Source organism: Lontra canadensis, unplaced genomic scaffold (assembly GCF_010015895.1).
Source record: "Lontra canadensis isolate GAN:19392208 unplaced genomic scaffold, GSC_riverotter_1.0 scaffold40, whole genome shotgun sequence".
NCBI classification, from domain to species: domain Eukaryota; kingdom Metazoa; phylum Chordata; class Mammalia; order Carnivora; family Mustelidae; genus Lontra; species Lontra canadensis.
In genome coordinates, this window is record NW_022631034.1 from 1,626,654 (window position 1) to 1,642,094 (window position 15,441).

The following is a 15,441-nucleotide window of genomic DNA, read 5'->3' on the forward strand; positions in this document are numbered from 1 at the left end:
AGGAATCTACAAGTAATATACCAAACAGATAATATAGAACTAAGGCTTAGACCCTGGCCATAGCTATCAAAACAGGAACAAAAGATAAGAAAATAATAGTTAAAGAAATACTTCACCTTCTATGGTTGGCTCTTAAGTGATGGAGGAAAAGTTGTTAAAAATGGCAAACCAAGGACATCAGAAAGGCAGCATGCTGTTGACAATAATGGAGAAATGGGCAAGAAGAAGAATATACGATTCAGTTATAAATATGCTATAGTTCTGTTCTCAGGCAGATATACAAATGCAGCTCCCAGTAAGAGTGCAGATATTCAGTATTTGTATGTGTGGAATGTTTGTCCATTGTTGTCACTGGACCAGGAAGTTGAGTGAGCTGAAAGAACAGTAAGCACCAACAGACTGACCCTCACTGTGGTGGGCTTAGAGGAGTAGAGAGGGCAACCCAAGTGGAGGGCCGAAGAAGGAAAGACGTCACTAAGCATGTGTGAGAAAAAGATGTAGGCTCTTTCACTCAGAAGGCAGGGTCTGGGTAGCCAAGGGAAGTAAGACTTGTAAGTTTTCAAGAGGGATGACTGCTACAAAGAGGATTCAGAGGAAAGGACACCATTTAGAAGAGTATTTTCATGGGAAAAGTGAAGGCACAAAAAGCTTAAAGAACAAGTGGAAATGGTAACTTGGATGTAATTACCAGGATATAGAAAATCTGATTGAGACACTTAAGAAAAGGAAATCAAAAGAGTTCGTAGTTCAAAGGGTTCAAGAAATGCAAACTTAGTGAAGTCTAGTGAAAACCACTTTCATGTTATGAATGGATCTGAGTACAGATAATGGTGTTTAAGAGTCTGAGGTGGCTCAATATTTATCTCTGCAGATTTTCCTCATGAATTCTAAACCAACTGAGAGAAATAAAAAAGCCAATAGGTGAAAACAGAAATATAAAAATAGTTATGTTTAAGTATTTTAAAAAATATATTTAAATAATGAAACATTTAAAATACTTTATAATATTTATTACTGATGAAGCTTGTTAATGGAGAGCATGGCTTCGGTATGTGGCAAAAGTAAACCTTCTAATACTGATCTTCCCAGAATAAACAGAGTTACTGCCGTTGCCCTCAATCACAGCCAGTATTAAACAGCTGCACAACCCCACTTGGGGACCAACTCCTCTAAATCTTATAGCTTATTAGAGAAGACCAGAAAAGATCATTTCTGTGGTCTTCTGACTCCCAAGGGAAATTGGAAGAGAGGAAGGGACTGTGAGGTGTGCAATCCAGTTCTTCATTAGTAGAATCAGGCCTATTTCAAGAAGGATGAGGGAGGGAGGGACAAGACAGAACAGAGGTGTTTTGAGGACAGTTTCTCCTCACTGAAACCAGAAGAAAAGGGAAGAAACATTTCCCAATACTCTCCTCACCACTACCTCCAGCCTCTACCCCTTAAAAATATTGTGGAGTAGAAATTTTTAAGACTGATTGATTAAGTAATCTCTCCACCCAATATGGGGCTCCAACTCAGGACCCCCAGATCAAAAGACACATGTTCTACTGACTGAGCCAGGCAGGTGCCCCAGAAATTTTTTAACAGATATAACAGAGAGGCTCAAACTTGCTAACAAAAGCCAATGGAAACTAATAAAATTTAAAATTTTAGCCTTAACAAATAACATTTGAAAATTCACTAAGTTAAACTGGCTGATTAGAGATCCTCACTCATTCCATTATAAAAGCTTAGATAAATATAATTTGAAGTGATGATTTAGTAGCTCTATTTCTCACTCCAAACTGTGCTTCTCCCCTCTATCTTCTCCATCTTCTTTGGCAGCAAATGACTTCCTTTTCCCCTTACCTAATCAGCCACCAGATCCAGCCAGTGCTCGTTTCAAAGTCCACAGGAAGTCTTTCTGATCTTGTCTACTTCAAGTTATTTCTTCCACATTCATGCTCCAAAGAATTAACATGCTGAACTTTCTTGAAAATGGCATGCCACTTCAGTTATTTGTTTTACAACATGCCGGGGGGAGGGGGTTGTTATTGTTTGTTTGTTTGTTTGTTTTTTCCCCTGGAAGGGTCTTTCTCTACCCCATCCAGATCTCTCACCCTATCCTGATCCTTCAAGCCATTCTTACTCCTCACTCTATACCTGGTAGAAATGTCCGACTCAAAGCCCGTGTACTGAGCTCCTATGCAATGCTCCTTCCCAGAGGGTACTCATTTATTTCAAGCTCAGTCTAGAGTCAACTTTTCCTGGAGGCATAATGCCCAGGGCCAATGATATCTTTAGGAGTCCATGAACATGCTTAATTTCATTTAAAATCAGAAGAAAAGGGGTATCTAGGTGGCTCAGTGCACTAAGCGGCTGCCTTCAGGTCTGGTCATGATCCCAGGATCCTGGGATAGAGTCCCATATTGGGCTCCTTGCTCAGCGGAAACCTGCTTCTCCCTCTGCTTGTGCTTGCGCTCACTCCCTCCCCTCCCCATGTCAAATAAATAAATAAAATCTTTAAAAAATATATAAGTGAAATAAAATCAGAAGAAAAAAACCATTAGGTCAAAGAAAATGTTTCAAGATGTAATACTGATATATTTGCTTTTAAATCAACAGTAATAGAACATAATCTATATGAACATATATATGTATCTATATAAGTATACACATACCCACACACATATGTACTATTTTTTTTTCTGGGTAGAAGAATCAATCCATAAAGGCAAAAGGACTTAAGACTCATGAAAGTCATAATGTGGCCCTGAAGAGTCTTGAATTTATTTTTTAAAATTTTCAAAATTAAATAAATTTTGTATTCTGAAATCAGGCTAAAAAAGTAGTATCAAAAAATTGAGGAATGGGGTGCCCAGGTGGCTCAGTTGATTATGCGACTGCCTTCAGCTCGGGTCATGATTCCAGGGTCCTGGGATCGAGCCCCACATCGGGCTCCCTGCTCAGCAGAGAGCCTGCTTCTCTCTCTCCCTCTCTCCCTGCTGCTCTGCTTACTTGTGCTCTCTCTCTAGCTCTCTGTCAAATAAATAAATAAAATATTTTTAAAAAATTGAAGAATAACTCATTCAAACCAAACATAACTGGTCATCATAACCTTTTTTTTTTTTTTTAAGTTTAGAGACAGAAGAAGAGCAACAATATCTTTCTTCAAGTTGTATTAACATCTCTACTGATTCATTGCAAGGTGGCAAAAAATATTTGGTTTGGGTCCAAGCTGTAAATGCATTGGGCATGGAGAAGTCAAAACAACTGCAAATTAATCTGGATGATATAGGTAAGAATGAGAAATTAATATGTCTTTACAACTAAACAACTCATTTGTTCTGACCTAGTCAAACGAAGTCTAGCTCTGAAAGGAGTTCCCCCAAAGGTCCTGCAGGTCATGATACAGAAAACAAGAACTACCTGTAATTGACCAGCCCGAGACAACTCAAAGATAAGTACGGCTACCATTTTGTTGCATATCTTTCCAGTCTTATTTCTACATGGATGCATGTGGTTTTACACTTATTTATTGAGAATTTCTTATGTTCAAGCATTGTTCTACGGGCTAGGGATAATAGGATAAGAAAGATATCTACTGCCCTAAATACCTTGCAATCTACCAGGGAAGATGGAAAGAAACAAGGATTATAATAAACTGTGATAAGTCTTACATTGTGAGAAGTACAGCATACTAAAGAATTCTATTGTATATACTATTTTGGAAGTTGTGGGGTTTTTTTTTTAAGTTTTAGAAAAAACATAAAAAATGGTGGACATCTCTGTTTTTACCAGCCAGGTTTTGCTTCAGATATTTTAGAACTTCCCTTCTAAAACTTATAAATACTTCTATTTTTTGAATCTATAATATTATTTTTAATGAATGTCTTTAATCAGTCTTTTATTGTTGGAAATGTAGGCTGCTTTCAAATTTTCACCATTATAAACTATAGTACCATGAACAACCTTTTGGATAAATTTTTTCATAATAGTTGCTTCTTTTTCCTTTTTTTTTTTTAAGATTTTATTTATTTATTTATTTTTAAGAGAGTCAGAGATAAAGTGCATGCAAGCATGGGCGAGAAGGGGAGAAAGAAGGAGAGAAACAGACTCCCCACTAAGCAGGGAGCCCAACTCAGGTCCATCCCAGGACGCTGAAATCATGAGCTTAGCCAAAGGCAAGTGCTCAACCAACTGAGCCACCTAGGCATCCCTGTTTTTTTTTTTTTTTTTCCCTTAAGATAAATTCCAAAAGGTAATTGCCCCTGAGTTTTTTAGAGCTACATCCCAGTCCTAAAGCCAAAGTTCAGCCAAAGAGCACCAAGTGAATCACCCTCTATTTGGACATCCTAGTACCAATTATTTCTGTTTTTATCATTAAGGATGATTTCAGTTAAGCTCACAATTATGGAGCGCTTTCTTAAGTGTTAAATGCTTTTACATAAATTACCTCATTTAACCCCCCCAAACAACCCTGTTTTGTAGAAGAAACTATAATTTCTACTTAAGGGAATCAAGGCTAGGTAGCATTATAAATTTTGAGACTGTGGACCTAGGAAGCTCCAATTCCAATATCCTCATCTTCTATCCTCAGTCTTTATTTAAAAGCATGGTATGTGTCTGACAACTTCCCTGCTGATTAGTGATCTAGGGGATGTGACACCTTTTGCAGTACAACATGGGTATCCTTTGGGGACCACTGGGGTCTTCCACTGGAACTAATATCTCAACTTCTCAACTTCTGCTTCAACTAAACTCAACTATTCCAGCTAACAGGTTTGGTTGAAAAGTCTGTCCCTATGCTCTGAATATTGGATTTGAAAACAAACACTGCTGACTATGATATGTAGTCCACAATGTATAGTTCTCTTGACCATGGTGTGCCTGTTTTTGTAAATTTAGTTTGAGGTAGGATGCCATAAAATGCCCTTTTCTTAAAACAGGGTCCCCTCAATGGATTAAGGATGTTTAGAGGCTACCATGTCCTGTATCACTTTGGTAATATCATCTTTTAGAACTAAATTATTTATTAGTAGTATTACTGCTATTATTATCATTGTGATCTTGTGATCTTACTATCATCACATCCATTTATTAAACGCCTACAGTGTTCCAGACAATTAACATGTAAATCACACTTAATTCTGGAAAAAATCATACATGGTACTATTGTACCCATTTTACAGATAAAGAAAGAGATAAATAATTTGCTCAAGATCCCACAGCTAGTAAGGAGGAGATCCAGATTTCATTGCAGACCTGCTGTCTTGTAAAGAAGGTTAATCACCACCCTTTCTCCCACAAAGGGAAAATCTCATCTGGCTACCACTTTCAAATCTGACTTCTCACACTGTGGACCAGAAAGTCTCTTGTTTGGAGTTGTTATTCCACCTCCTTTTTTTCCCTCTAAATCTCAAAACAAACTCTTAGAAACTCAGGTAGAAAAATATAGGTTGACTGTGTAGGATACTCCACCCAACAAAGCCACCAGATAACTAATGGATATGCTATACTCATTTGTCACACTTTTAAGAATGAGACATTGCACGTTAGATAAATGAACTGTTCTATGAAACTGGAGGCAGAGGATTCTCCTGAGAACAATTTCTACATAACAGCTACAGGACTGGGCTTTAATTAAGTTAGATGGCTGGGTTGAAAGGCAGGCCTGAGCTACTAGTGCAGTAACACTGTGCCAAAAGGACTGTGAGAGGGGTGCCTCAGCTTCTGTGGAGAAATAAATGTCAGTGCAGAAAGTGCAGTGTCTTCCAGTTGCCATTTTGAACGTTAATTCTCACATAGGTAAATATATGTGGACATTTGGACATCTATTTGGACATCCTAGTACCAATTATTTCTGTTTTTATCATTAAGGATGATTTCGGTTAAGCTCCTATTTATGGAGTAGAAGATACCAAAAGACTATAAATCCGGTTCTTCATTTCAATACAAGTGAAGACTAAACACATGGTATCTATGATGAATTTGACAGTTTTTTAAAAACCTAAGATATGATGGGAATGTTTGAAACCTAAGCAATGGGAGCAAATGTTCAACATTTGAGTCTTTTAACATAGTCAAGTATTTATTATATAGCATGTTTATTTGAAAACATATGAGGTCATGCAAACCTAAAACCTTAGGTCTCTGTTGCATCGACCTGCCCTGTGCTGACTCTATTTTAAACCTGACTTACTGTTCCATCTGCATTTCTCAAAGGACTAAACAGACTTTGCTTCCTCCCTGGAGTATTTCTTTCTGCAGAAGAGTCTCAGGAATGCTTGTGCTACTCTACCAATCAGAAAAGAGTGGGAAGAGTGGGTGGGTAATTTAGCCTGAGGGTGCTTAAATGGTCCCAATTGGTCTCAGAACCCTCGGAAACAACTTCTCTGACTACAGAAATCTGCAAATACTGATCCTCATTACAAGAAGCCTATACTAGTGAAAAGAAATCAACAGTGGCATTTGGATGATAAAAGTTCAGTACAGTAATCTCTTTAATTAGACTGATTTTTGTCAATACTTCCTTCCTATGTTAGCTTTAGCTCAAGGATTTTATTATAGTATTATAGGACGGTGCTACTAAACAGCAACTCTTTAATTTTTTTATATTTCTCTATAAATCATATACCTGGGCAAATAGTTTTAGATAATAAATCATTAATAATTAAACAATCATATTCCCAAAGAATCCTTTATACACCTAGAATAAATGAAGAGGAAACTAATCCATAGAGAATATTAAGCTATAATAATGGTCCTTAAAAACACACATATAGGCTCTTCAGTTCTTTGTTAAATAATAAGTCTAACAAAGTCATGGGTTTTCATTGTTCTGTGGTACACATAGGAGAAATGGGACGTGCCAATGATTTAATTCTGTTCAGACAGAACAAATGTATACATAGGAGAAATGGGACGTGTCAATGATTTAATTCTGTTCAGACAGAACAAATGTACAAGAATTAATACAGTTTAGAAATACAGAAATTCCAGTTACACCATTACTCCTATAGGGTACAACAAAACTACAGTAACATAACCCAACATAATTTCACTTTCCTTTTGAAAATTATTATCACAGAGCATGGCAGTAATTTATAAAGCCTTAGAGTCTTATGAGACTTGCTTTGTTCAAATCATACTTTCAAGTACAGATTTATTTTAATAGATAACAAAATAAGTTACCAATAGATTTAATTATTCATATGTTTCCATATGTTTCCCTATGACACAAAAGAATAAAAATATTATTGTGAAAGGTCTCAATTTAATATCTTAACAAATCAGATTCTCTGAACTAAGTTTAGAATGCAAAACATCATTTTTCCCCTAAACAGATGCAGGAAGAAAGAAATACCTCCTTTAGCTCTTTTTCACTCTCTTTTGTTAATAAGGCCAGACTTTGGAATTTCATCATTTAGGATTATAAGGGAATAGGGGGTGGGGGAAAAGTGGACTATAAGAGTCCCACTTAAAAGAAATAGAAACTAGGTTGAATAGAATTTCACTTATCAGCAGCAGTTTTTGCCTACACAATAGCTTAGAAAACAAGTAAATATTGTTAATTAGATCATGAAATTGTCTTTTTAGTATTTTGAGTTTTAAAATGTCTATTTATTAATGAAAAGATATTGATTTCTCCCAAGGCAAGTTTTAAACTGCTGAGTATTTATTTATTCATTTATTTTTCTAGTGATACCTTCTGCATCCATCATTTCCAGGGCTGAGGATATAAATACTGCAGTGCCCAAGACCATAATTCACTGGCATAGTCAAACAACATTTGAAAAGCTTTTCTGTGAAATGAGATACAGGACTACAACAAACCAAACTTGGAAGGTAAGCTAATTTTCACTGTTTTTTAGCACATAAGTGAATGAAAGAAAAGCCAACCTGCAATGGACTTATGATGTTCTATTTCACATGTTTTCATCTGTTTGTCTGATACTCAGACCACTCTAGTTTGTTGGGTTTTTTACATAATCTCTATGTCCAACATGGGGCTCGAACCATGGCCCCAAGATCAAGAGTTGCACGCTCTACCAACAGCCAGCCAGGCGCTCCTTAAACCACTCTAGTTTTACCTACAACCACTCCTTAAACCACTCTAGTTTTGTTTGCTTAAAACAAATTATTTATTTTATTTATTTGTTTGTTTATTATTTAATTTATTTTAATAAATTTTATCTATCTATTTATTTATTTATTTATTGTCTTTGCAAATGCCCATGCCCTGTATTTTTTTAAAATTTCTTTTCAGCATAACAGTATTCATTGTTTTTGCACCACACCCAGTGCTCCATGCAATCCATGCCCTCTCTAATATCCACCACCTGGTTCCCCCAACCTCCCATCCCCCACCCCTTCAAAACCCTCAGATGGGTTTTTCAGAGTCCATAGTCTCTCATGGTTCACCTCCCCTTCCAATTTCCTCCAACTCCCTTCTCCACTCTAACTCCCCTTGTTCTCCATGCTATTTGTTATGCTCCACAAATCAGTGACACCATATGATAATTGACTCTCTCTGCTTGACTTATTTCACTCAGCATAATCTCTTCCAGTCCCGTCCATGTTGCTACAAAAGTTGGGTATTCATCCTTTCTGATGGAGACATAATACTCCATAGTGTATATGGACCACATCTTCTTATCCATTCGTCCGTTGAAGGGCATCTTTGTTCTTTCCACAGTTTGGCGACTGTGGCCATTGCTGCTATAAACATTGGGGTACAGATGGCCCTTCTTTTCACTACATCTGTATCTTTGGGGTAAATACCCAGTAGTGCAATTGCAGGGTCAGAGGGAACCTCTATTTTTAATTTCTTGAGGAACCTCCACACTGTTCTCCAAAGTGGCTGCACCAACTTGCATTCCCACCAACAGTGTAAGAGGGTTCCCCTTTTTCCACATCCCCTCCAACACGTGTTGTTTCCTGTCTTGCTAATTTTGGCCATTCTAACTGGTGTAAGGTGATATCTCAATGTGGTTTTAATTTGAATCTCCCTGATGGCTAGTGATGATGAACATTTTTTCATGTGTCTGATAGCCATTTGTATATCTTCATTGGAGAAGTGTCTGTTCATATCTTCTGCCCCTTTTTTGATATGATTATCTATTTTGTGTGTGTTGAGTTTGAGGAGTTCTTTATAGATCCTGGATATCAACCTTTTGTCTGTACTGTCATTTGCAAATATCTTCTCCCATTCCGTGGGTTGCCTCTTTGTTTTCTTGACTGTTTCCTTTTATTTATTTATTTATTTATTTATTTATTTATATGAGAGAAAGAGAAAGGTGGGAGGGGCAAAGGGAGAGAGAATCTCAAGCCGATTCTGCACTGAGTGTAAGGCTGACTCAGTGCTAGATCCCACGACTCTGAAATCATGACCTGAGCAAAAATCAAGAGCCAAGGCTCAATTGATTGAATCATCTAGGGGCCCTAAGACCACTCTAATTTTAATAATCATTACCATATGTTTCCGAACGGATATGTGTTTCCTGAAAATGTCCTCTTAACCTTTTTTAAGTTGTTAAATGGACAAATATCCAACTAATAGAGATCTATTTGGCTCCTTTTAATTCCGTGCCTCCTAGAGTGAAATTTACATCAGTGATGATATATAAGATGTAAGCATTCTATGCTGAAATTTAAAGGCATCTCTGGTAATAACTTCAAAAAAAGGACTTCCGATTTATGAGAGTCTCTTTTTAAATTAAAAATGCAAGTCAAAATGTTAAATTTGTTACTAATATAGGCCTCAGGGGCGCCTGGGTGGCTCAGCCATTAAACATCTGCCTTCGGTTCAGGTCATGATCTCAGGGTCCTGGGATGAGCCCCGCGTTGGGCTCCCTACTCAGCAGGAAGCCTGCTTCTCCCTCTCCCACTCCCCCTGCTTGTGTTCCCTCTCTTGCTGTCTCTCTGTCAAATAAATAAATTATATCTCTAAATAAATTTTAAAAAACTAGTATAGGCCTCAGTCTTATATGAAGTTAAAGTAAAAAGTGAATGTCTAGACAAATTATACTTAAATACCAATGGTAAGTTACCGACTGACTTAGGAGAGTCATAGGTACAAGGTTCATTAATGAAGTCATGTCACATGACAGCACTTGTGACATTATAATAAAAACTAATTTGAACCATGGAAGAACACTAGTCTGACTGAGGAAAGTTCCAGTTTTGGTGTATTTTAAAAGAAATGCCATTTTATTATTTTTAAGTAAAATGAACTGCCATTTAGTCAAACTAATTAAGGACTGGAATTTTTGGCTCTGTTTAATTAAGAGTTATGTACCATATTTGACTTTATCTGTTTTCAGGGAGTTAAATAAAATGATATGTATTTAACACTAATCTTTGGAGTCATGCTAACATCAGCTTTGCTGCAGAGCAACGTGTTTCAAGAGTGTCGAGAAGGTGAGGGTAAAACTATACTAATTGCATGACATACTTTAAGGATTGTTCTCTAAAAATAAATCCCTAACATCAACCTTATTTACCCCTGTTCATTTAAATCAGAAATGTGATATGAACTTTACAGTTTAGATTACATTTAGGAGTGATCCCACATTCTGCATCATTTGGTCAATTATCAAGTGACGATCCTGCTGGACTCATTGACTAAATAGTTATGGCGTATGTGTGCCCAGCAAGTCTGCGCTTAAAGCCTGGGACAAGCAGGATAAAAATAAAACACAGCTCCACAGTCAGTTCTCTTGCAAATGTGGAATTTAGGTAAATTTGAGAACAACTCAAATGAAATCCTCTGAGTCTTAGATATTGAGTCAATAGGATTTAATTCTAATAGGACACCGGGGCCCTTTTGCTTAGTGTTGATCATAGGATGTTATTGATAATACAGAAATCTCTTATTTGGCATAATTAGGAGGAGATTATAGGCTATGAGAATGTTTAGAAAATAGAAAGTAATTACACTTTCAGTATCTCTGAGCAGTTTTCAGAAACCGTTTTCTGTTTGAAACGCTTGTTCTTTGCTCCCCCTCCTGGTGCTACTATGCCATTTTGAGATTTGGTAACCCAGAAGCAGGCAAATGAAGGAGCTGAGAGTATTTGTTATCTCATCTACTCTTCATAATGATCCTTTGGGAGGTAAGTATCAGCTCCGCTACAGAAATGAGGATGTAGAGCTGGAAAGACCTCAAGCCAGTTTTTTTCAAGCTTACACTTTTAGTAACTAAATGCCTTTCACAGACCTTATGTCACTTTGGGCACCCCAAAATACTTGGGAAATGAAAGAACAGGCTTCAATCCAAAACCTATATCCTATCCCTTCTACCATGCTTCCTCTAAATATAACCATTCACACAGAAAAATGTGAATTACCATTTCTATCCAGATGACCCAAGTCTAGTCAGTAAGAGCCAGAATGAAAGTTTGATTTTTAACATTTGCCACTTTATCAATTTCATCTGGGTCATGCACAAAGTGTTGTCTTTGTCCCCTTGTCAGGAGACAGGAAATCAGAGGCAAGAAGAGGAGGAGATATAAAGGACTACAGATTTGATCTTCAACTTCATCTGTGCCTCTGTCATATTACTTGAGGGAGATTCTTTACTTCAAAGAGACAGGCAGCCAGCCGTGTAAGAAAGCCATGTGGCTTAGAGCACAGTACTAGAATTTAAAGCCTGGTTCTGCACTTTCTAGTTATGCAACCTTGGGCAAGCTCCTTATCTTCTTTGTGCCTCATTATCCCAATACCTAATGTAGGAAAAAGACAGTCACCTACCCCATATGGTTGTGGGGACGATCAAATAATATAGTTAGCCCCGAGTCTGGAATAGAGTTCAAGTTCAGTAAATACTGGCTGTTGTTACTCTTAGCCTTAACCTTGAGGAGAGCCATGCAACAAGTTTGGTGGAGCAAAGGAAGCCCTCCTGAAAAATCAAAATTACTGAATTGAGGTTGGTTTTCATCTGCCTTTAACTAACTTACACAGACTTTGAAGTATTAAAGAGAACCAGCCAGTCCTTCAGGTGATCCTGCAGGGCTGACACCATGGGGAAAATATTTATCTACTTGTTGCTTATCCTCATGGATTATCTCCCTGGCACCTCAAACTTGTGTTAAAAATTAAGCTCACAGTCTTCACCAGCAATCCTTGCTCACTTCTGTATATCCCATCTCAAGAGCATTACCGTGCTGTATATTTACCTGTTTACACTTCTATTTCCCCATCCTTTAACTATAATCCCCTGGAAGGCAGGCTGTTCCATAATCGTTTTTTGTACCTTCAATGATTTTTATAATGTGTAGTTCATGCAGATGACATGTGAAACATTAGTTATAAATATTATTGTTTGCCTTTAATAAGAGCCCAACTGTAGTGATGGTAAGGCAGAGAAGTCTTTGCTGCACATTCCAGTAAATGGATTAAGGGTGACTCCTTTCTCTAACTAAACTCGATTAGAGTATTGGTAACCTTTTTTTTTTTTTTAAATATAACCTCAAGATTTTATTGTCTTCATAACAAAACAAAATGTGAAACTTAGAACTGGAACTTGGCCCTTCCTCCCAGTTCAAAATGCTTGCATCTCTTGACAACCAGCATTCTCTTAGATCTGCAGTTGTGCTCAACACATTCAAGTCTCAGCACAATCTTCTTTGTACGTTTTAGACTTTTCCCAAAAGATCAGCTTTATCTGCCCACCATAGCCACTCTATTTCCTGTCATAATGCCACTTTCCCTGCACCTAGAGAGAATCCTTGCCCTTCTTGTACTGTATCACTTTGTGGGGTAGTTTGCTATACTTCTTACAGAAAATGCAGTGGGTTTTATAAACATTCACCGTGTTTGCAAGAGCAGTATCAGCACGGAAAGTGAAAAAATTTCTTATTCAAGGACCAGAGAGTAAACATTTTAGAATTTGCAGGGCATAAGTTCTCTGATCTAACGCCTTGACTTTGCATTTGTTGTGTGAAAGCAGCCACAGGCAATATACAAATGAATGGGCATGGTAAAATTTCAAGTTTGGAAATGGAAATTTGAATTCCATGTAATTTCCATTCATCACAGAATGTTCTTTTATTTTCATACAACCATTTAAAAATGTAAAAACATTTCTCAGTTCTTGGAGTGCATAAAACCAAGCATTCTTTCTTTTCCAGGAAAGGCTAATAGAACAGTACACAGATAGCAAAGGATCAAACATTTGACCTTTTCATTTCAAAAGTGTAAATGCTGGTATAACACAAAGACTTGGAAGAACGGTGATTAGTCAGGACAAGTTTTCTCAATCAAAATCCCACTCCCTACTCCACCAAACACTAGGTAAAGATTAACTGGGCAGACAGAGGGGCAAGTTAGAAGGGTGGAGGGAGTTAGGAAGAGGAACCAAAAGAGTTTAGACAGTGGTAGGTCCCTGAGAAGGGCTCCTTCACCCTGGGCTTGCCCCAGCTAGAGGGCTGGAGGAAGTGGAAATTAGAGACCTGTCTGACTAGGCTGGAGATTCTCCTTCCCTCCACCCAGTGATGCTCCCGGAAACTTAATGTAACCCTAAGAGAAGAGGGGGGTACCTTAGACTGATGGAGAATCAGTTTCTGTGCCTCACCTCTATTCAGAATTAAGATTTTAAATAGAAATAAACTGCCAAAAGTAGTCATATTTCTTGCACTTGAGATCATACCCTCTACATAGGCACTCAATTACATCTCTCAATGTTTGTTTTAGCCTCCGAAAATAACTTGAGGTAACAACTTGTGCTTACAAGACCCTGAGTAGTCACCTGGATTGCCTCATGGTGGAAAAAAGTCTGTTAACAGTTCTGTAAAATTCTTGCATTTTAGAATTCTGGCTGTGCTTTAGTGTATTTCTCTTCTTCAGGGGGACTTATCTATAAATGTAATGGCAAGAGACATACTAGAGAATAACTCCCTTCCAAGAGAAGCAAATAGAAGCAGAGTACATTTGAAAGTCAAACTTCCAACTACAAGTAAAATCTTCCCTGGATCCCAGGAGACCCTAGATGCCTGCCTGTCATACTTACATGGCACAAAATTCCAAGGGCCAAGGGTGGAGACATAGCTTATGGAAACTCGGAATGGTACTTTAGATGGAGAATGACATTCCCAAAACAGATAGTTTCATGAATTTTACATTTTCACTACATTGCAGGTTTTAAAGATGTATGTTAAGATTGCGTTTCCACAGAAGAATCCCTCAGTAGGGTTGATAGTTTGCTCTTTTTTTAAAAAATCTTTACAGTTTCAACTTTCTTTTTCATGAGTATTTGTAACTGTTTCTTCCTGGTTATTGTCTAAGTGCATTTTTAGACATGTTTTATGGTTACTTTCAATCATGCTTCACTTTTTTTCAGTCAATCCACTTATCACAACATACGGAAGGTATGTAAATACCTTGGTTTCTCTCTCCTATTTGAACCAGCTTGTCAGGGGGTCATCTTTCATTATGTTTTATAGCAGGTCATAGTGCTCCAGAAAATGATTTGTAAGTTTAGACCTCAGCTATGTGCATGCTTATCTTCCATTGGATTTTCATAGCTCAGCCTTATTAAGTGTTTTATTTTCTCTCTCTCACACACACACACACACACACACACACACACATATATATAGGTTTTATAGAATCAGCAAAAGTCTACAATAAGGACCAGTTTAGCAGCTTAGTTTGTGAGTAATTTTCTCCAAAAGTCATCACTAGCAAGTGAAATTATTTTAATATTCATGAAGAATTATTGATGTAAATATCCAACTGCACAGAGAGTGAGAGAGAGATTGAAGGGGAAGGAGGGAAGAAAGTCTAAATTCAAACAACTGCGTTTAGATTCCCCATTTCCTCCATCCCATCAAAATCAGCTACTCCAAAATTAAGAATATATTACATTTTGGACTTAACTTGAGATTTAAAAGCTTGAATGCACTGTCAAATACAAAGCAATGTGTATTTCACTTTTAATGTTAAATAAGAGGTATTTGGTTATTTATGGTTATGCTTTATATAAAGGACCCTATTCTTTGTTTTCCCAGGGTCTAGAGGAGTGCCTAGAACGTAATAATAATGGTAATAATAATAATAATAGGTGCTCCATACATTTCTGCCTAAATGCAAGAACTGTTCGTTTTCAAAGAACACTGTATTGTTTCATCATTGTTATTCATTCATTTTAGGTTAAGGAATTTGATGTCAATTTTACATATGAGCAACAGTCAGAATTCTACTTGGAGTCAGACACTAATTATATATTTCAAGTGAGATGCCAAGAAACAGGTAAAAAGTACTGGCAACCCTGGAGTTCCCCCTTTTCTCACAAAACACCTGAAACAGGTGAGTGTATTTATATATTTAATCTCTTAGGCTTTTCTTTTGACATCTGTCTTTCCTAAATACACACACACACACACACACACGTATATATATAATATATATTTTTATATATTTATATAATTTATAATTTATATATTTATATATACATATATATG

General features: G+C 37.1%; 1 protein-coding gene and 1 long non-coding RNA gene across 2 annotated transcripts in view; one reads left to right on the top strand and one right to left on the bottom strand.

Moving 5' to 3' along the window:
* IL23R (interleukin 23 receptor) overlaps window positions 1–15,441 on the top strand; it is a 57,449-nt gene that overhangs the window by 20,391 nt on the left and 21,617 nt on the right. Inside the window, exons 5-7 of the mRNA XM_032870059.1 lie at window positions 3,117–3,277; window positions 7,682–7,827; window positions 15,130–15,286. Coding sequence (XP_032725950.1) covers window positions 3,117–3,277; window positions 7,682–7,827; window positions 15,130–15,286 — 464 coding nt within the window. The remainder of the gene's footprint in view (window positions 1–3,116; window positions 3,278–7,681; window positions 7,828–15,129; window positions 15,287–15,441) is intronic.
* Window positions 1–15,441, bottom strand: part of LOC116874993 — a 61,934-nt gene that overhangs the window by 18,865 nt on the left and 27,628 nt on the right. The gene's annotated exons all lie outside the window — the stretch shown is intronic.